Source organism: Solea senegalensis, unplaced genomic scaffold, assembly GCF_019176455.1.
Source record: "Solea senegalensis isolate Sse05_10M unplaced genomic scaffold, IFAPA_SoseM_1 scf7180000014350, whole genome shotgun sequence".
NCBI lineage: Eukaryota > Metazoa > Chordata > Actinopteri > Pleuronectiformes > Soleidae > Solea > Solea senegalensis.
Window position 1 is genome coordinate 1 of NW_025321028.1, and position 22,383 is coordinate 22,383.

At 43.3% G+C, this 22,383-nt stretch overlaps 3 protein-coding genes across 4 annotated transcripts; 2 read left to right on the plus strand and 1 right to left on the minus strand.

The window, feature by feature from the left end:
* The first annotated feature begins 1,342 nt into the window (after window positions 1-1,342).
* Window positions 1,343-5,600, plus strand: LOC122761145 (lactoylglutathione lyase-like). The gene is made up of 6 exons (XM_044016330.1): window positions 1,343-1,448; window positions 2,155-2,237; window positions 4,382-4,522; window positions 4,610-4,677; window positions 5,234-5,323; window positions 5,435-5,600. Exons 1-6 carry the CDS (start codon window positions 1,377-1,379, stop codon window positions 5,527-5,529), a joined length of 549 nt encoding a protein of 182 aa, XP_043872265.1. The 5' UTR covers window positions 1,343-1,376; the 3' UTR covers window positions 5,530-5,600.
* A 504-nt stretch (window positions 5,601-6,104) lies between these two features.
* LOC122761142 (hairy/enhancer-of-split related with YRPW motif protein 2-like) lies at window positions 6,105-9,178 on the minus strand. 2 transcript variants are annotated; one of them, XM_044016324.1, is made up of 6 exons: window positions 9,083-9,178; window positions 8,745-8,849; window positions 8,272-8,359; window positions 8,103-8,186; window positions 7,252-7,333; window positions 6,105-6,948 (listed from the first exon to the last, which is right to left on the minus strand). In XM_044016324.1, exons 2-6 carry the CDS (start codon window positions 8,819-8,821, stop codon window positions 6,299-6,301), a joined length of 981 nt encoding a protein of 326 aa, XP_043872259.1. In that variant the 5' UTR covers window positions 8,822-8,849; window positions 9,083-9,178; the 3' UTR covers window positions 6,105-6,298. The 2 variants fall into 2 exon arrangements, with proteins under 2 accessions (XP_043872259.1, XP_043872258.1); XM_044016323.1 differs by having other exon boundaries at window positions 6,105-7,333.
* A 10,028-nt stretch (window positions 9,179-19,206) lies between these two features.
* Window positions 19,207-22,347, plus strand: LOC122761143. Its single transcript, XM_044016325.1, has 4 exons — window positions 19,207-19,441; window positions 20,312-20,587; window positions 21,159-21,274; window positions 21,376-22,347. The coding sequence occupies exons 1-4, from the start codon at window positions 19,312-19,314 to the stop codon at window positions 21,808-21,810; spliced, it is 957 nt and encodes a 318-aa protein (XP_043872260.1). The 5' UTR covers window positions 19,207-19,311; the 3' UTR covers window positions 21,811-22,347.
* Window positions 22,348-22,383: the final 36 nt, after the last annotated feature.

The window sequence follows — 22,383 nt, forward strand, 5'->3', positions numbered from 1 at the left end:
TGTTTTCCCCCCGTGAGGATTCGTCTGCCTCGACTCTTTAGTCGAGTTCAGTCCAAGATGACTTTAACAACACGTTTAAAAACAACACTCTGAAATTGACACTCAATTCTTTGTCACATCACATTTTATGACACTGAATTTTTAGGTTGAAATTTGACTGAATTTTTGGAGACAATTTTTTTTGGACACTTCATTTTTGGAGACATTTTCAAGGCATCAAAGTTTGACACTGAATTTTTAGGTTGAAATTTTTGGAGAACATTTTTTTAGTCATCAAATTTTGGAACACTGAATTTATTTTTACGCTTAAAAAAATTTCAGTGCTTTAAATGTAATGGCTTTTAAAATTCAAAGTCTGATTTTTATTTTTTTAAATAAAATAAATAAATTCAGTGTTAGAAATTCAAACGCAGATTTACTTCCACACATTCTCCGCCTCCTTCAGCTGAACACAAACCTGTTCAGACCTGCAGCCGCATTCCTGTGCCTTACACACACACACACACACACACACACACACAGGTTCCCGTGTGTGCGTGTGTGCACTTGTCTTTATACCTTTGTGGGGACATTGTCTTGGTCCACAACCTTTAAAGGGCTTTTTCAGGGTTACGGTCAGGCTTTAAGGGTAAATGTGATAGTTAAGGTAAGGGTGTGAGGTGAGAGACACTGTCACTGATGTGTCTTCACAGAGACATGAAAACCAGTTTGTGAGTGTGTGACTCACCTGTGCTGTGGGCGTTTTTGTTCTGTTGAGATTGAAACTGCACATGGTGCGTTCACTGTCTGTCGGAGAAACCTGAACTCTGACCAAAAATGTGTTTCAGAAAAGGACAAAAACGTCCGCTATGAAATAAACAACAGTAAAATCAGCTGGAGGTGAAAAGATTTAAGTTGATTTACGTGAATGTAACCGGAAGTCACACACAGTTCAAACATGAGACCTGCGAGTTTGTTCTCAAAGACATTTAAAGGCACAGTGAGTAAAATCTACATTAAATTATGTCAGTTTGACAGAAGTGAAACATTTACAGAAGAGGATTTGGGCCAAATCTTTAATTCTGAGGTTAATGTTTTTTATTTTTTAAATTTTGTTTCCAGAAACATGAATGATCCTTGTTCTATTTTTAAGTAAAGTTTACAATCACATGATATCAGATGCTAAAATGTGAATATTTTCTCATTTCTGTGATTTTTTTGCTTCTTTAATGTGAATATTTTCTCATTTCTGTGATTTTTCTGCTTCTTTAATGTGAATATTTTCTAGTTTCTGTGATTTTTTTGCTTCTTCAGACTGTACGAGCTGCACGTGAAGGCAGCAGCAGCAGCAGAAGAATGAGTGTGTGTGTGTGTGTCTCAGAGTGTGTGTGTGTGTCATGGAGGGCAGAGGTGGACTGTCGGACCAGGCTGCGTCCGATGTCTGCACAGACGGTGACCCAATCACCAAGGTAACGACAGTGTGACCTTATGTATCTGTACTTTCAGTGAATTAGACTGATGTCTATCCATCTGCCGTGTGTGTGTGTGTGTGTGTGTGTTGTAATGTCAGCTCTGAGCCTGGTGACAGTGTCTCCAGGTGTGCAGTTACCTGAACGCTCACAAACTTTGACTCTGAAGTCTCTCAGGAGGTTTTCTTTCTATTGTTAAGAGAGAAAAAGGACAAACTCACACAAAAAACTCATGTTAAAGGGAAAGTTCATGTTTGTGTGAGTTACAGCGTCAACCAAAGAACAGACAAACAGGTTTTAGTCTTTAGGCTCACTCTCCCACACCAAAGCTCATGGAGAAAATCAGTGATTTTTAGCTCACTCAGACACAGGAGCTGCTGGTCGACTGCTGCCTCGTGTGGTCACTTTGTGTCACTGAGGTCAATCTGAGTGACAGTTTAAAAAGCCGAATTGACAAAATAAGACATTAGACTTCAGTGGATCAACAACTCCTGTGTGTGTGTGATGTTAAAATCACTGGTTTTCTCTATGGGCTTTGGTGTAGGAGAGTGAGTGGTTTACAAACGCCAGTTTCCTGTCTTATTTTCTGCTGCGTCATGATTTGTCCTCACCGTCAGGACGTCTTTGTCTCTTTTAAACTTTGACAATTCCTTTGTTGTGGTTTTGTTCTCTCTCTCTTGTTGTCATGACGACTGTGTCTCTGCAGGACTACATGATGCAGCAGACGATGCTGAGGGTCAAAGATCCGGTCAGATCTCTGGACTTCTACACCCGTGTCCTGGGAATGACGTGAGTCCCCGACCGGATCCACATTTAAATGACTTCATTTAACGATGTCATTTAACAACTTCATTTAACGACGTAATTCAACGATGTAATTTAACAACTTCATTTAACGACGTAATTCAACGATGTAATTTAACAACTTCATTTAACGACGTAATTCAATGATGTAATTTAACAACTTCATTTAACGACGAAATTCAACAATGTAATTTAACAACTTCATTTTAACGGCGTAATTCAATGATGTAATTTAACAACTTCATTTAACGATGTCATTTAACAACTTCATTTAACAATGTCATTTAATGACGGAATTTAACAACTTCATTTAACGACGTTATTCAACGATGTAATTTAACAACTTCATTTAACGATGTAATTTAATAGAAGTAATTTAACTTCATTTAACGGCCGAGAAATTCAACAATGTAATTTAACAACTTCATTTACTGCGGCGTAATTCAATGATGTAATTTAACAACTTCATTTTGCGGCGTAATTCAACAATGTCATTAACAACTTGTTGACTGAGGAAATTCAACGTATATTTTAACACTTCATTTATGACGTAATTCAATGATGTAATTGTAACTCATTTGGCGTAATTCCAGCGATAACCAATTTAACAACTTCATTTAACAACATAATTCAATGATGTAATTTAACAACTTCATTTAACGACGTAATTCAACAATGTCATTTAACAACTTCATTTACTTGGCGTAATTCAGCGATGTAATTTAACAACTTCATTTAGTAATTCAACAATGTCATTTAACAACTTCATTTAATGGCGTAATTCAGCGATAACCAATTTAACAACTTCATTTGCGACATAATTCAATGATGTAATTTAACTTCATTTAACGGCGTGAATTCAGGTGTAATTTTATGCTTCGTTAGATGTAATTTAACAACTTCATTTAACGACATAATTCAACAATGTAATTTAACAGCATTTAACGGCGTTATTCAGCGATGTAATTTAACAACTTCATTGCCGATGTAATTTAACAACTTCATTAACGGCGTAATTTGCCGATGTAATTTAACAACTTCATTTAACGACGTAATTCAACGATGTAATTTAACAACTTCATTTAACGTTGTAATTTAATGGCGTAATTTAACAACTTTATTTAACGTTGTAATTTAATGGCGTAATTTAACAACTTCATTTAACTACGTAATTCAACAATGTCATTTAACAACTTCATTTAACGACGTAATTCAATGATGTAATTTAACCAACTTCATTTGCTTACGGCGTAATTCAACAATGTCATTTAACAACGATTGCGGCGAAATTCAGCGATGTAATTTAGCTTCATTTAACGGCGTAATTCAGCCCAGTAGCAATTGCTTTCCAACAACTTCATTTATGGCGTAATTCAGCGATGTAATTTAACAACTTCATTAACAACATAATTCAATGTAATTTAACAACTTCATTGCCGGCGTAATTCAACAATGTCATTTAACAACTTCAATTGCCGGCGAATTTCGCGATGCGTTACTTAACTTCATTTAACGGCGTAATTCAACAATGTCATTTAACAACTTCATTTAATGGCGTAATTCCAGCGATAACCAATTTAACAACTTCATTTAACGACATAGTCAATGATGTAATTTAACAACTTCATTTAGGCGTAATTCAGCGATAGCAATTTAACCATTTACTTACGATGTAATTTAACAACTTCATTTAGAAACATAATTCAACAATGTAATTTAACAACTTCGTTTGCCAGCGTTATTCAACGATGTAATTTAGCTGCTTTGCGGTACTTGATGTAATTTAACAACTTCGTTAACGGCGTAATTCGCGATGTAATTTAACCGATGTAATTTAACAACTTCATTTAACGACGTAATTCAACGATGTAATTTAACAACTTCATTTAACGTTGTAATTTAATGGCGTAATTTAACAACTTTATTTAACGTTGTAATTTAATGGCGTAATTTAACAACTTCATTTAACTACGTAATTCAACAATGTCATTTAACAACTTCATTTAACAACAGTCCCCTGGTGGAATACGCTAGTAACACATGTGGTGCAGGCGAGGTGGCAAACAGGAAGTGGATCTCCGGCAAACACACACACACACACACTGACGCCCCCCTGTGGTTTTTTTCAGGTTACTGCAGAAGATCGACTTCCCCTCGATGCGATTCACCCTTTACTTCCTGGGCTACGAGGACAAGTCGGACATTCCCGCCAACGTCAAAGAGAGGACGGCGTGGACTTTCTCTCGCCGAGCGACCATCGAGCTCACGCAGTCAGTCGCGATAACAACACACACACACACACACACACACACGTCACAGAGTTTTGTTGTGATGGTTATAATGTTTGTGTGTTTCAGTAACTGGGGTTCAGAGTCTGATGAAAACCTGTCGTATCACAACGGAAACAAAGCACCGCAGGGGTTTGGTGAGTGTGTGTGTGTGTGTGTGTGAGTGAGTGTGTGTATGTGTGTGTGTGTGTGTGTGCAATGACAATAGAATCTAATTGAATCTCATTTTATTCAGTGTTATTGAATGACACAGTCAGAGCTGCCACAGAATAAAAGACTTATGTTATAAAATCTACGTCAGCTCAAGTCTACGATGTCTTAAGAACTGAAGTTCGTAAACCACTCACTCTCCCACACCAAAGAGCCCAGAGAGATTTTAACATCACACACACAGGAGTTGTTGATCCACTGCTGCCTCCATCACTAAATGTCTTATTTTGTCAATTCAGCATTTGAAAATCTTAAATTTCATTTATTGTAAGTGACACAAAGTGACCACACGAGGCAGCAGAGGACCAGCAGCCCCCGTGTCCCCGCGAGCTAAAATCACTGATTTTCTCTATGAGGTTTGGTGTGGGAGAGTGAGTGGGTTTTGTTGTGTGCCAGGTTCAGACTGAAGTTGTGTCTTCCACATTTAAAAAAAACAAAAAAAAAAAACAGGAACTGTCCCTTTAATCTTGTGTCCTGTCTCAGGTCACATCGGCGTCTCCGTCCCCGACGTTTCTGCCGCCTGCAGAGTTTTTGAGGAGCGTGGAGCCACGTTTGTCAAGAAGCCAGACTCAGGTTGGTCTTTGTCTTCTTTGCTTTTGCTTCACAAGTTTCCACCAGGAGGTGGCGCTCTGTGTGTGTGTGTGTGTGTGTGTGTTCACTGAGGCAGCGATTCCTTCTCCTCAGGGAAAATAAAGGACCTGGCCTTCATTCAGGATCCAGACGGATACTGGATCGAGATTTTAAGTCCAGACAACATGGTCACCTTGATGTCACCTTAAAGAAAGAGCCTGCGTCTCCTCTTCTGTTCCTAATGATGTGATGTTTGTAAAAATAAACCTTCAAATGACGACTCCTTTGAATAACATGCTTAAATACACATTATTATTGTTAATAACAGAGATGACATCATCTTTATTTTTTGGCAAAATCACAGAAAGTTAGTGTGTTGTCTTTGGACACACGTCACACATGTGACGACTCTTTTATTTTAAAACACACAAGAGGATTTGTTACGGACGCTTTAACCGGAGAGTTCAGGTGCTGACTGTGCTGTGAGCGCCCCCTGCTGCCGAGAACCAGCCCCAGACCAAGAGGCTCAACATGGCAAGGAAAAACTGATTTTATCCACTGAACCTCAAGGAAAGTGAAGTTTGTAAACCACTCACTCTCCCACACCAAAGCCCATAGAGAAAATCAGTGATTTTAGCTGGCGGGGACACAGGAGCTGCTGGTCCTCTGCTGCCTCGTGTGGTCACTTTGTGTCACTGAGGTCAATCTGAGTGAAGGATGTCAGTGGCCGATTTAACAAAATAAGACATTTGAATTTAGTGATGGAGGCAGCGGTGGATCAGCGGCTCCTGTGTGTGTGATGTTAAACTCAGTGGTTTTCTCTATGAGGTTTGGTGCAGTAAGTCGAACATGTTGTGAGCAGCAGGCGGCGCTCACGCTGCGCTCACGCTGCGCTCACTTCTGTGAGTAAACCAAACAACAAAAGCTTCCCAGGTGGAGGTTTTGTTAAACTGCGAGTTAGTAAGCAGAGGTCAGAGGTCAGAACGCGCCGACCTCGGTTCCCCATGGCCTGTAGGGTTTAGCGTTGTGAGTCTGTGAAGAAGAGGAGGAGGAGGAGGGAGGGAAGAGCGGGAAACCTCCGTGGAGCGTGATGGGAAACGATGTCGCTGAGAGGGAGAGGAGGGAGGTGGAGAGAGGGGCGGGGCCACACGGGAGTACCAGGGATGAAGAGGAGGAGGCTGGCGAGGAAGAGGAGGTGGAGTCTGGGTGGGAGGGGTAGGAGGAGGTGACACTGGGCTGTGATAGCTCGGTCGGCCTTTGGGGGGCTCCACCTCCTCCAGCATTTGGCAGAACAGGAAGTCCACTCAGTCCGTAGGAGGTGGCGGTCGGCATGTGTCGGAGCGCGGCGGCCCAGTGATGAGGGTGGAGGGGGTGAGGGAAAGTGGGAGGCGGCTGATGATGATGATGATGAGGATGATGTTGTGGAGCGTGGGAGGCGACCGTCAGGGCGGCGGCGGCGTCACGCTGTGAGGCACAGGAGGCCAGGTGGGAGAGGAGGCGAGAGCGCAGGGGGTCGCCGCCGGAGTCCACGCCCTCAGCGGCGCTCAGGTAACGGGAAACCTCCGTCAGACACTCCCTGAAACCCAGAGACAGGAAGTCCAGGGCCAGAGCGTGGGTGTCAAAATAACCTTCACACAAACAAACGAAGAAGAAGCAGAAGCCGTCAGTGTCTACAGAGCCGGGGGAAAAGTGGGGGGCGGAGCTTACAATGACTAAGCTCTGCCCAAAAGCCTCCCCTGCTTTATCACCTATCACTCTCAACTGAGACCAGTCATTTACAAAATGGACGCCAGTGTATTTGTTCACTGACGCTGTTTTTTTACGAATAATTTTAATGTTTATAATGAAAAACCCGGCGGATCCAGTACTGAACCCTGTGGAACGCCACAGCAAATGAGTTCCCTTTAGCTTTGATGTCCATGCGCTGTTACCTTTTCCTGCAGTGAGCTGCAGCATCTTCAGGTGGTCCACGGTCATCTGCAGGATTTCTGCTTTCTCCAGCTTCACTGAACCCTGATGAGACCAGGACCAAGGTCGGAGTGAGTCACGGGACTAACGTGTGCGTGTCCCACAGACTTCAAAATAAAAGTTTAGGTTTCTGTTTGTCCATGCTAAAACACAACCTTACAGATTTCATAATAAAAGTTTAGGTTTCTGTTTGTCCATGCTAAAACACAACCCTACAAATTTCAAAATAAAAGTCTTAGTTTCTGTTAGTTCTTGATAAAACACAAACCCACAGTTTTCAAAATAAAAGTCTTAGTTTCTGTTAGTCCGTGCTCAAACATAACCCCACAGATTTCAAAATAAAAGTTTAGGTTTCTGTTAGTCCATTATAAAACACAACCCCAAAGATTTCAAAATAAAAGTCTTAGTTCCTGTTAGTTCGTGATAAAACACAAACCTGCAGTTTTCAAAATAAAAGTCTTAGTTTCTGTTAGTCTATGATAAAACACAACTCCACAGATTTCAAAATAAAAGTCTTAGTTTCTGTTAGTCCATTATAAAACACAAACCCACAGTTTTCAAAATAAAAGTCTTAGTTTCTGTTAGTCTAAGATAAAACACAAACCCACAGTTTTCAAAATAAAAGTCGTAGTTTCTGTTAGTCCATGATAAAAGACAAACCCACAGATTTCAAAATAAAAGTCTTAGTTTCTGTTAGTCCATGATAAAACACAAACCCACAGATTTCAAAATAAAAGTCTTAGTTTCTGTTAGTCCATGATAAAACACAACATGGACTTAAAATGAGAATGAAAATATTTAAAACATGAATCACCTGTTTCTCAAACGCTGTGGGGACGAGTCTCCGTAACTCAGACAAACTGTTGTTGATTCTGTCTCTGCGTCTCTTCTCAATTATCTGATCAGTGAATGAATGAGTGAGTGAATGAATGAGTGAATGAGTGAAACAAACAAAAACATCAGTCTTTTAAAAACATCTTTACCCCTCTCCGTTTCTTTCTCGCCATCACTTGTGTCGTCGTCGTCGTCGTCGGTGACGAACCACATCTGATCATCCTGACCTTCATCAGCCTGGAAATCAACGTATGTATGATTTTATTATATTTATTTATTTATTGAAGCATTTATAATGTGTTTTTATTATTAATTAAATGAGAACAATTTAACAGTAAAATGTTCATTTAATTCAGAAGAATCATAAACCCGTGTGTGTTCACTCTAATTAATCTAGTTCATTTAATCTCATGTTTAAATGACACCACTTCTCTTTTCCTCTAAATATTATCATTTTTTTAACGATTCACAGACATAAAGTTCAACATTTTGGCAACAGACAAAAACATTTTTCCTAATTAAATGATTGGCTTTAAGATCTCTTTAAGAAATGCAGTGTTCGTAATTCTTTATATTAAATAAATGTGGAAAAGACGCAGAAAGGAGAATAAGGCGTTCTCACCCTGGATAAACGTTCCTGTCACCGTCCACGTCCACGTCGCTCTCCGCTGAGCTGCTGTCCTCACACGGACGCTTCATGGCGACCAGACCCTCGAGCTGAGCTCCTCTGTCAACAACAACAACAACAACAACAACAACAAAGGTCAGAGAAGCACATGCACACATGTGCAAATACAATATCACACATACATTTACAGTGGATTTTTCTTCAGTTGAATCCACAATTTGATCATTTTTGATGGGTTTCTCTTGTGATGCAGTATTTTTGAAAACAAACAAACACATGTGTACGTTTGACAGCAGTAAACAAGTAAACAAAGAGAAAGGACAAAAACCCACCTGTAATGGGTGAACTAATTTTCTCTGCTCAATAATCCTTCACCGTGGCCTCAGAGACGACTGACACTCGACTGCTCGCCGCTCTGTCTGTGTGTGTGTGTGTGTCTGTGTGTGTGTGTGTGTGTGTGTCAGGCTCCGTGGGAAAACTCCAGCAGCAGCAACACACACACACACACACACTGGACACGCCCACTTCAACTCAAATTTGAGAGAGTTTAGTTTGGACTGGTTCTTCTCTCCTGATAATAACTCCTGTCTGATCCAGTGTGTGAGTGTGCGTGAGTGTGTGTGTGTGAGTGTGAGTGTGAGAGAGAGATTATATAAGGCAGCAGTTTTCAGATTGAAAAGTCAAATCTGATCATTTAAACTTACTCTCACTCCCGCTCACTCTCCCACACCAAAGCCCATAGAGAAAACCAGTGATTTTAACATCACACACACAGGAGTTGTTGATCCACTGCTGCCTCCATCATTAACTTCTAATGTCTTATTTTATCAATTCGGCATTTGAAAATCTTAATTTAGATTTATTTAAGTGACACAAAGTGACCACACGAGGCAGCAGTGGACCAGCAGCTCCTGTGTCCCCGTGAGCTAAAATCACTGGTTTTCTCTATGGGCTTTGGTGTGGGAGAGTGAGTGGTTTACTAACGTTAGTTTCCTGTTGTAAAGTCTGTGTCACAGTGAGATAAAGACGTGAAACATGTTCTTAAAGCTATCGTCGACTTAAACTGAAGTAGAGTTTTAGTGGTTCATAGTTTTTACTTTTTTTCAACACACAACACCACAAGTCTAATTTCAAAACTTTCATCTGTGAGTGAATAAACCTGTGATATCATCACACACACTGATGTCAGACATTTCCACAACTTCTTACTGTGTTCACTGAAACCCAATCATCCTGTGAGTGGCCACACACACACACATGCACACACACACACACACACACGCACTCACACACACACACACACGCACACACGTGAATCTGTGTTTGTGTGTGATGATATCACACGTTTATTAGAGGTCACAGAGGACAAGCTGGGCCATCCTATAGCAGGAAAGCACTATGTGTGTGCATGCCTGTGTGTGTGTGTGTATGTGTGTGTGTGTGTGTGTGTAGAGAGAGAGAATGGAGGGAAGTGCTGCATTATACTCGGTCAGACGGTGCTCGCCACACGTCCGTCCGTCCTTACGACGCCTCAGACCTCACACGACTCGACCCCTCGTTCCCACAAGACAATTGTCCAGATTTCTGCTGGTTGATCCTTTCAGCTCAATGCTCCCTTCTGGAAAGGGTAACCAGAACAAGTACGGCGGGTACAACTCGACTGTCTTTCTGAAGGTTTATTCCACATACACGGTTAAACAGCAGTCAGTTAGTAGTTAGAAGTTAGTTAGGTTGTAAAACCGACGATGAACAGATAAATAGAATGAAAGATAACTAGCTTTGCCTGCTAGAAAGTTGTACCTCCCACTTGGCCTACTGATTCCTGAATCTAAGTAGGCCACAACAACTACGAATTCTACCTTTCAAAATAGGTACATAAAGCTACATCGCTGGGTGCGAACGTTACACACAATATGAATAACAGATACAAATGACAAATAAAGGTTGAACACATTGTCCTTGATGACATAGTGGCACCCTTTACCGAAACACACCACCAACCTCCTGACGTTCTCGTAGAGGATGGTGGAGTGGGGTTCTTGATCCTTTTTCCGAAACACACCACCAGCCTCTCGTGGAGGGTGGTGGAGGGGGGGGTCTTGATCCTTTTTCCGAAACACACCACGTAATGGGGATTTCTGGACGGATCCAGAAACCATCATGTGGTGGGGAATCTATTTCTGTTCCTCCACTGGTAACAGAACCACCAGCCTCCTGACATCTCTGTGAAGGGACAGTTCTCAATCTCTTTGCCTTTCTTACTTTGTCCACTGAAAACCGGACAACTTTGGCATGTTCTCACTTTCACGTCTCGTACTACGCCTTTCACATCAGGATGGGCCTCCACAACTCGACCGAGCCTAAACTGGCCTCTCAGTGCGTTCTGGTCAGCCAACCACACTAAGTCTCCCACTGTGACGTTCCTTGCGGGTGCGTGCCACTTCTGTCAAACGAAGAGGCCCGGGCCCGCCAGCTGGCTCCACCGCTTCCAGAACTTGTCAACCTCGTTCTGGACCGCTCTCAGGTGCGCAACAGGGTATTCGAACCCTTGAGAGTCCCCGCTAGGCCCAGCACGGCCAAGCAGAAGTGAGTTGGGAGTAATGACTTCCACAGTCTCGTCTTGTACCTGGACTCTTGCACCGATTGGTCTTTGGTTTGATAGATTAGCTGCCAGGTAGAGGAGAGTCTGGAACTCCAGTGCTGTCAGGTTACCTTCCACCCCGATGTTGCTCAACGCTCTCTTGAGTGTACGGACTGCTGCTTCAGCTGCTCCGTTTCGATGGGGAGAGTCTGCTGGGTGAAACACCCATGACCAGTCGGTCTCAGTGGCGGTTGCCTTCTTCTGGACTTGGACTCTTTGTTGATGTTTTTCAGGAATTCGTAGAGTTCCTTTAAAACTGGCTTGGCGCCCACGAAGTTGGTCTCTCGGTCTCTTGATTGGGTGAACAATCAAGAGACCGTGTTGACTTCACCTGGGATCCACCACCAATCAGTTACGGGCCCAGCCTTCTGGATCTCCCCGACTCTATTTGCAAAGAATGTTTGAAATCCGTAACTGTCTCGCTAGATGGCTCCCAGCACCGTCTGACTGTCTATGAAGTGGTACCACTTTTCCACAGCCAATCTCCCATGCTTCAGCATGTATTCCTTCAGGCGTGTGGTGAAGACAGCCCCACAGATTTCGGCTTTGACTGCGTCGCCTTTCTGGTTTAATGGGGTTAACTTGGCCTTTGAGTCCACCAACCGGGTAACTACACTATCTGACATTTCCTATCGCAGATACAGTACAGCGCCGTAAGATTCACAGCTTCCGTCACAGAATGTGATTCCCCAGGGCTCGCCCCTCCAGCCGGAGGGTGTGAGGCTTCTGAGGAACTTGATGCTCCCCAAGCGAGTGTACTCCTTGAACAGCTCGATTGCTTTCCCTCGGAGTTCGTCAGAGAGGGACTCATCCCAAGGGTCCTTCGAGAGCTTACCAGCTTATTTGGGGCTAGGGGGCTTTCTCCAGCGCTGATTAGTAGATTGATGCATTCTGGGCGAGTCAGCTCCCCTGGTTCAATTCCCGAGAAGAACTTCTCTAAGTGCTCTGATGTCACTACGTGACCCACTCTCGCGATGGTGTCCAACCCATAGCAGTTCAATTGGCGAAGCCTCAAAGTCCCTTGCAGAGTCCAGACCTTTATTGTTACAAGATACCTTTTCGTTTGTATTATCTCTTTGAATGTCTTTACTCCATGCAAGGCAATTAGGACAGATTCACCAGTTAATCTGAGTTTCTCTGCAACTTGGTGTGTTATATAATTCATGTCTGAGGCAAGGTCGAGCATAGCTCCAATGCTGTCTCCCCTTTTTGTTGTGACGAACATAAGCATCATGAGGATAGGGCGCTTTGGCTTGACTTTACGCAGCTTCAGCAGGTTCCTGTCGGAACACACTGTCATTGTCACTTTATTTGTGTAGACTTTGCGCACTCTTTCTAGCTGGTCAGGCGATAATCCTATTTGGGCGAGCTCAGCCTCTTGCTCCACTGTGGAACCGTGAGGTCTCCCCAACTTCGCAGTAGCCTTCGGGCAGACAAGATAGTGGTGTTCTGCCGGACCGTCCTTACACCTCACATTTCTACAGAGGAACCTTGCAGTGCAGGGACCGTCAGCTTTGTGGTTATCCAGGCATTTTTTGCATGATTTTGGTTTTTCTACTAGGACCTTTCTTTCTGACGGGAAGGCTTTCCTAAACTCTCCCTGTTTAAATGCTCTCCCTCACCGCACACGGCGCAAGGTTTCTGCTTGTTATCTCCGGTACAGGTTATGACTTTAGTTGCAGTTGCTCTAATGAACACCTTCCTCTCTCTTGCAATCAGCTGACTTCTCACAGTAATTGGGCCTTTCAGAAGTATGAGTAGGGCTTGGCTTGCTGGATTCACTGGGCAAACGCACCAGTCTTCTAAGTATCTTGTTTTTGCTTTGCAAGAACAGTAGGAGTCTCTTGATACGGGTCCCAGGGAGAGCATTTTGCTCAGCATTGGCTCCTCTTTGAGCCACTGAGTTTGCATACTTTTAGGGAGTCTGCTCTCCAATGGCCGCATCACTATGGGATTATTCATAGCTTCTTCCCACCCTAGGTCTGTTAGATCCAATACTGCATTCTCCAAATCTGAGATCAACTCTAGCGTCTCCCTAGGGTGAGGATCCTTCACAACCGGTTTGGAATGTAATTCCAATAAAATTTCCTCTACTGTGGCTGCTATATCACCGTAGCAGCTCTCTAGTTCTTTGGAAACAACACTTACGTCCTTGCAACAAGACAATCGGAGGTCTTTCTTTACGGGCTCATTTATGCTTTCCAACAACTGAAGCCTCTTAATCACTCTCTCTTCTTCACCCATTCAGCCTTGCAGCGCCAATAATCTCTACTCTGTCCAGAGAATTTGGGTAAGTTTATTAGTGTGAATTTTATTTGGGCAAGGGAACTGTTCATACCAAAGTTGCTAGCATTTACTGTGCTCTCTTGTGCCATGCTGGTGTTAGCGGGATCGGTATGAAACCTCGGTGGTCGTGGTGTACTAGTGAGGGTTGGAGGCTGAGCGAAACTGACAGTAGGTCCGTGATTAGGTTTTTGTTGAGACCATTTAGGGGGCTGGTGAGGGGGGCTGGTGCCACATCCAGTCTCCATGGTACCTTGTCTGATTGCCGAGTGGGTATGAATAGGAACAAGTGGGGTGGTACTAGAATTGTGCTCGCTCCCTTTGTCTTCCTCTTCACTTCTCTCACTGCTGTCTTCTTCATTGCGTTCGTATGCTGGCGGGGTCGTTGCGTTTATCTCACCGCGACATGCCCACTTATCCATCAGTTCCTCCTTTTCAATTTCCAATGTTAAAAGGAGTCTCCACTTTTCTTTACCGGATGGCTGATAGTCTTTCCAAACATACACAGCGTCTCTGAGCTCGTGGAGTTCTTGATCCAGTCCCTTCCTTCTGGGCTCTTGCTGACACCACTGTAGTGCACTTTTTCTACCGAGTACCTCGGCCTGATCGAAAGCTGAATTGAACCGGGTCACGAGGGTGCTTATATTTGGCTCAGCATCCTTGAACCACAGCATTTCCATAGTCTCACGGTACCTTTGCACAATGGAGTCCCTCGTTGCTAAGGCATTGCTCAGTTCACAGTTATCGTCCGTTGGGTCTATTTGTCCCAGTTCTTCACTATATTCATTGCTGGCATCGACGAAAACACCACAATCGCTCTTCATTCCTGTCAGCTCTTTCGACAATTCATCTAGGTGGCCAGCGTTAACTTTGAGGCGGTTAATACGCGTTGTTAGGCTCCGCTGTGCATTTGATCGCTTCCGTTGTAGGTCTTCTAGGTCTGGCTTGTCGTCTGCCATTTTTCTTCTTTGAACTCCTGACTCACTCCGGAATTGGAATTGTTCAAAGGATTTGACTCTCTGGTTCGTTGCCAATGACTCGTTCAAAGGATTCAGTTCCATGCAAACGACACGTCCATGAATGGCACACGAATGTCCGCGCCCCAAGCTGTCGACGTCACAATGTCACAGTCTCCCAGAAGAGATCTGTATTCCTTGCGCAATCTTCACAGCCTTCTTCACCAATTACAACAATGAACAGATAAATAGAATGAAAGATAAATATCTTTGCCTGCTAGAAAGTTCTACAACAATCAACAACACACACACTCACACACACACATACACACACAGTCATTAATAAACATATTCTTTTATGTCAGATATACAATTGGTTTAAATCCCTACATTTCAAAATAAAACTGTGATGTTTGCACCTGTAAGTGAGGTCAGTGTGTGTGTGTGAAAATCCATCAGCAGTCTTTAATGCACTCTCCCACACACTCTATGAATGTGTGTTGTTTGAAGATAAAATGGTCCATTGTTGTGATGAAGGAAACGTGCAGGCTGCCAACCTGCAGGTGCTGCACTACTCCACTTCCTTCCTGTCACCTGACCCTCGTTTCCCTTCAGCATGGTGTCAGGGGACTGTGTGTGTGTGTGTGTGGGGGGGGTCAGGTGAACAAACAAACATGTTTTGACATCAGGTTTTTTTGATGATGATCAACATCGCAGTGTCTATGTGTCCGTATGAGCGAGACACGGTCAGCACCTGTGCCGTGTGCGCCCCCTGCAGTCAGCACCTACAGGAAACTGGAGTTTGTAAACCGCTCATTCTCCCACAACGAAGTCCATAGAGAAAATGAGTGATTTTAGCTTTTTTTAACGTCACACACACAGGAGTTGTTGATCCACTGCTGCCTCCAACACTAAATTCAGATGTCTTATTTTGAAATCCGTCACTCAGACTTCCTTCAGTGACACAAAGTGACCACACGAGGCAGCAGTAGACCAGCAGCTCCTGTGTCCCGCCAGCTAAAATCACTCATTTTCTCTGTGGGGTTTGGTTTTTTAAAATGCCATGCCAAACACGTGATTTCTAAATTTTATACTATAGCGTCAGTTTCCTGTTGAACTGTCTCGTCAACGTTAATATTATCAGGAGCTTTTAGAGAACGACTGAAGACAGCGAGGATGAGGAGGAGGTGAAGGAGTTCCCAGCAACAAAGTGTTGAAGAGGCCTGAAGCTCTAATCTACAAACACGTCAACACACTCAACAATGTACGAGAACCCTTCAACCTGCAGTGTGTGTGTGTGAGTGATGGGAGGTGGTGCAGTTGGTGACAGGTATGTCACACACACACACACACACACACACACACACACACACAGAACATTAGACAGAGAGAGTCTGGTTGTCATTGATCATAAGATGCATCCAGTCTGGAAATTCACATGGTGACGCATGCTTTCATGTTCACGCCCCTCAGTTCTCATTCAAAATACACTCAATATGAATTTAACAACTATCATATGAGCTGTCGTCACTGTTAGACACACTTTTCCAACAGGAAACTGAAGTTTGTAAACCACTCACTCTCCCACACCAAAGCCCATAGAGAAAATCAGTGATTTTAACATCACAGCACACAGGAGTTGTTGATCCACTGCTGCCTCCATCACTAAATTCAAATGTCTTATTTTGTCATTTCGGCTTTTGAAATCCTTCACTCAGATTGACCTCAGTGACACAAAGTGACCACACGAGGCAGCAGAGGACCAGCAGCTCCTGTGTGTGTGTGAGCTAAAATCACTGATTTTCTCTATGGGCTTTGGTGTGGGAGAGTGAGTGGTTTACAAACGAAAGTGAGATGAAGACGTGAAACATGTTCTCAAGATATTGTAGACTTGACGTGATGTAGATTTTACGACACAAGTCGAGTCAGAGCGACGTCACGTGACCCCGTCGCTGCTGATCAAGCTGCTTTGATTTATGTGTATTTATGAAGACATGTTTGACACGCAGCTGTGAGTCAGTGCAGACCTCACACTCTCCTCCTCCTGACCCCACACGTTCCACTCAGCCTCTGTGTGCGTGTGCGTGTGTGTGTGTGTGTGTGTGTGTTGACATTTGCGACACATTCTAAAGAGAGAGAGTGGGTGTGGGAACGACCTGCTCGTCCGTCTCAGACCCTCCACGACACACAACCGCACACGATCAGCTGATATCCAACTCCCCCGACTCTCCCAGCACGTTATCTGTGTGTGTGTGAGTGTGTGCGTGTGTGTGTGCGTGGTCTCTGGAAATGTCCCCTCAGTTTTGATAATATTTCAGAGTCTTTGTCGCTGTTAAATAACAATAACACAACAAAAGAATAAAAAATGAAGGTGAACATACAACTGCGTCACATGACGCCGGCTGAGGAGGCGGAGACTGTAGTTTGGACTGCGGACCACATCCAGATTTTGTCTCGTTTGATTCTTTGTCAGTCTGAACGGACAAAAAACACATGAGATCGGATTCAAACCACATACGGAGGAGGTTTTGAATGTGATCAGATTTCAAAGTGTCTTCCCCTGGGATTCTACTGTCTGTCTCGCAGCGTCCACCAAATCCTTTTGCGCCGCATGTCTGTCGCTGTCCTGTGTGGTTCCGTCTTTGTCCCGTTACAAGTTACATGTGTTTAATGTGTTCAATTAAATTAAATGCATCAACATTAGCCTCTGAATAACCAGATTATTCGTAACCGTGGAAACTGAAACAAAATTTCACTTTCACTTTTCACTTTTCACATCACAGTTTGTTTGTGTGGTGAAATGAGTCACGGTTTTCCTCTAAAATGTCAGCTTTGGACAAATTTACGGACAAAAATCTACTGTTTCAGTTTTGACTCCGTTCACAAAGAGCAGAAAATGCCCCGGTTCTCATTTCCTGTCACTTCCCGTAAACATGGAGCGGCAGAACTTTGATTTTCTGTAGTGAGTAAAGTCACAGTTTAAGTGAATTAACCTCTCGACCGGTGAAAGAAAGCGCGGACAGAGCGAGAGAGTCAGAGGAAGAGAAGCCTGTGGACGAGCAGAGAAAAGGAGGATTGTGTGTTTCTGTGCTGAAAGACCATTCTTCTTCTTTGCTTGTGCTGAGAGGGCGTCATTGTTGAGTCCGGTCACCAGGGGGAGCGGTCATCTGAGATCACACGTCCTGACCTGATGTGTGTGTGAGCAGCTGGAGGAGGTTTACTCAACATTATCTTCACCGATCCGACAGTGAACGTCGGACGTGGCAAAAACGTCACCTTTGAAGAAACGTTGTTTTCTGTCGTCACACAATCATGTCAAATTACAAACCAGCATTAAAGGGCTGGATCACTTTTTTGAAGAGAAACTTAGACTTTTATTTTGAAAACTGTGCGGCTGTGTTTTAGTGCGGCTGGACAAAAACTGAGACTTTTATTTTGAAAACCACTGGGTCACATTTTAGTGTGGATAAACACAAACTTTTATCCTGGAAACTGCTGGGTCAAATTTTATTGTGGTCATGCAGAAAGTGAGACTTTTATTTTGAAAATCTGTATTGTGTTTCTGTCAGCGTTCGTTTTGGTGAAACACAAATTTCCTCATATTTAGCATGCATATTTGTGCGTGTGTGTTGTGTAGTGTGACCAGCGTAGGCTCCGCCACAATAAAAGCCTGTGTATCCTCAGCAGGGGCAGACAGAGGGCAGAGGTCCATGAAGTCAGGTCAAACACCCTGGGAGAGCAGGAGCGAGCCTGGGAAAACCATGGGAACCAGGAGGGGGTGGGGAGTGTGTGTGTGTGTGTTCCAGGCTTTTATTATTTCATACACTTTTAACATTAGACGTTAAATGAGAGGGAGTTATTTTAACAATTAGTCACTTTTTAAAAATTAATCAAAACATATTTTTTAGCATCCAGAGACACATCTGTATGAAAATGATTTGAATCACAAACAAAACAGAAACTGAGACTTTTATTTTGGAAACTGTATAACGTTGTCTTAGTGTGAATGAACGCAAACTCAGACTTTTATTTTGGAAACTGTATCACTTTGTCTTAGTGTGGATGAACACAAACTGAGACTCTTATTTTGGAAGCTGTGAGGACGAACAGAAACTGAGACTCTTATTTTGGAAACTATGAGGACGAACAAAAAGTGAGACATTTATTTTGGAAACTAACACAGTTTTAGTGTGGATGAATCTAAAACTGAGACTTTTATTTTGGAAACGGCTTGGTCATATTTTAGTGTGGACAGACAGGAGGAGAGACTTTTATTTTGGAAACCTCAAAAACGTGAGTAAATTTTTTTTCGTTTTTTTTTCTTTAAATTTGATTTTTTTGTTGTTTTTTTTAGTTTTTTTTGTCTTGACTGGATTATCGGAAATTATCTGGATTATTTAAAAATAAATAAATAATAGAAAGAAATACAACTGCCTGTGATCGTTGTTGATTGGTTAAAGTCGGGGTAGGAGATGATATTCAACCAATCAGAGGCAGGTTGTGGGCGGGACTCCTCCCACCATGGGCAGCGGAAAACAACTGCAGCCAATAGCGTTTCTTTAGAGACACACCGGAAACGGAAGTCGTGACAGCTGTTGTTGTTTTTTTTCCTTCACTCCTCTGCCTCCGCTGATTCAGGCAGATATACAAGTTTTAGTTATTAAACAAATGAAGTAGAAAAATGGAGTATAAGCTCATCATGGCGGTTTCCGGTTTCCCGAGTCTTTACGACACAAACTCACCGACGTACCGAGACTTAAACATGAGGAGCGACGCCTGGCGGCAGGTGGCGGAGATCGTCGCTGTTCCCGGTAATAAAAACAACAACATAAACAACAATAAACTGTAAAGAGAGCCCGTCAACGCGAAGAGAACAGTTTTGGTTCACAACCGCGGTCAAATAATTCACTTTATTTATTTTCAATTTAGACGAAATCCTCCGTTGAAAAAGATCAAAACAATGTGTCCGTGTCTTAATGTGTTCCGGCTTTGACTCTTGGCCCCAAGAACATTAGTTCCGACTGAGGAGTAATACACTACTAAACTAAAATAAACTTACGGAAAACCTGTGAAAAAGTATTAAATATTTAAGCAAAAACAGTCAGCTGTTCGTAATAAATTACTACCTCAGTGTATATTATAAAATATACTTTATTTTGGAGTAGAAATCAAAATCAATCAAGTATATTTTACAAAACGAGGCTGTGAGTCAACAAAACTGTAAGATCATTTAAATGTCTTAGTGGTAAAAGAGGCAAATTATGAATTATCTGAAATTAAATAGTGTTACAGATAATAGAATTTCACATCGACTTAAAGGGAAACCGTAATAGAATTTAAAATGTACTTAAATAGAGAGCATTTAAATAAAAATGTTTACTGGAATCATAGGATGGTAAAGTTACACATTCATGTCCAGTGTTTTCAAAAAAAGCTCTTTTTTGTTCAGGTGTTTTGAAGCAGAGGTTGTTTGGAGGGATCAAAACACACCATCTCACCCTAAATTCAAGGCAATAATCTGTAATATTTAACATACATGTAAATCGACACAGGTTTATTCTGTTGCAAGTTAAATCATCTTAAATGATATTTTGTATTCAGTCTCTTCTTGTCCCCACGCTGTCACGTCGCTTCACGGGTTTGTGTGTTAGTCAGCTGCTCATGATGTTTGTGTTTCTCAGAGTCTGAATGCCGGAGGAAGTGGAAGACGCTCAGAGACCAACACAGGAGGGAGAGGCAGCGCGAGAAGGAGAGACGAGAGAGCGGCATCGGGCTCTTCAACTACAGGCCGTGGAGATACTCGTCCATTCTGTCCTTTCTGAACCCATTCATTGATGCCAGAGCCGCGGGCACAAACGGCTGGGCCCTGGAGCCGCAACCCTCGCACCTCCACGCAGTCGACGTGATGGGTTGCAGCACGACCACGGAGGTGCGGAGCGACGACGACGACAACTACGGTGTGTAGACGCAAGATGTGTGCGCACGTTTCTTATTCATGTTTCTGAGTCCCACCTAAATTATAATCAATATTACATTCAGAATCTGAAGACCAATAAAACCTGTGACAGCTTAAGTCTACGATATTTCGACGTCTTTATCTCACTGTGAGACAGACTTTTCCAACAGGAAACTGAACTTTGTAAACCACTCACTCTCCCACACCAAAGTCCATAGAGAAAATCAATGATTTTAGCTGGCGGGGACACAGGAGCCGCTGGTTCAGAGTAAAGGTTTTCAAAAGCCAAACTGACAAAATCAGACATTTGAACTTAGTGATGGAGGCAGCAGTGGATCAACAACTCCTGTGTGTGTGATGTTAAAATCCCTGATTTTCTCTGTGGACTTTGGTGTGGGAGAGTGAGTGGTTTACAAAGTTCAGTTTCCTGTTGGAAAAGTCTGTCTAACAGTGAGATAAAGACGTGAAACATGTTCTTAACACAACAAGTTTGTCAGTCTTTCATACAACAACCCTTCAAAAAAACCCTGAACTGTCCCTTTAACGGCGATCATCGTTGTGTTTTATTCCAGGCGTCGCCGTCACAGACGCCACGTCCTCGTCCTCGTCCTTCTCAGAGTTTGTCCAGAGGAAGCGGCCGTCTCCCACCAACGGAGACGTCGTGAGACTCAAAGATGCAAAGATCGAGGTGACGCCAGACGCCCGCTGCACCACAGCGCGCACGCGCAAGTAAACCCCAGAGAACTGGTTTTAACTTCATCCTAACCTTCTTCACACTCTTCCTCACAGCCCTCAGATCAGCTGACGGCGCCTGAGTTCCTGCGACACGATCTTCAGCCCCTGCAGCTCCGCCACACCCCCGGGGGCTCACCGCCACACGCCACCGGGTCCAGACTGAACCACCACGAAATCCCAGAGAGGGAGATTTTAGACCACACGGACGAGGAGGAGGAGGCGGAGCTTAGCGTCTCCCACCACAGACCGAACCGAGCGAAGGGGTGGAGCAACGATGGTCTGCTGGAGGCGTTCCTGAGGAGGACGGAGAGCAGGGAGAGGAACCTGGAGCGGATCCTGGAGCTGGATCAGAGGGACGACGTCACGCTCTTCCTGCTGAGTCTGGCTCCGGCCATGAGGCGACTGTGTCCCGAAAAACAGTCTCTGCTCAGAACCAGGATCCAGCAGCTGCTGCACGAGGCCCAGTTTGGCCCCGCCCACTTCACCTGATCACGTGACAGACACTTCATGCGCACGTGATCGCGCTCACAGAACTGGAAACATCTTTTTTTTCTTTTTGTTGTCGTTTATAATAAAAAGAACAAACTCTTCTTTTTATTCCAGTGCCTGCAAATCAACAGCGTCGCTGAAACCCTCACACATCCTATATCAAAACGTGCAGTTTCACTGGGAATGGTGTGCTGTGACTTTTGAAGTAACCACGGCGACAAAACTTGCAAAAAACTGCAATTTCCACATACACATGAATGGGAAACAAAGGCCACATCGGAGCGTCACAGTGTCGTCACACTTTAACGTAGAGACGTGGTTGAAACTTTACACGGGTCATAAGACTTGGCACTTTTCTCATCTGAATCAAACTTTTGATTTAGGTGAGAAAAGTGTTTAAGTTTTGTTACTTTTTTTTGTTGACCTTTGCAGATTTTATAACGAGTGTTTATTGCACTGCTAGAGTGGTACACTAGCTGAGCTTGGTAAAACAAACTCTTCTCCTGCTCACAATTTCCAACCTACACAGACAGTTTCTACATCAAAACGTTGCTGTGGTTGTCGTCTAACCCC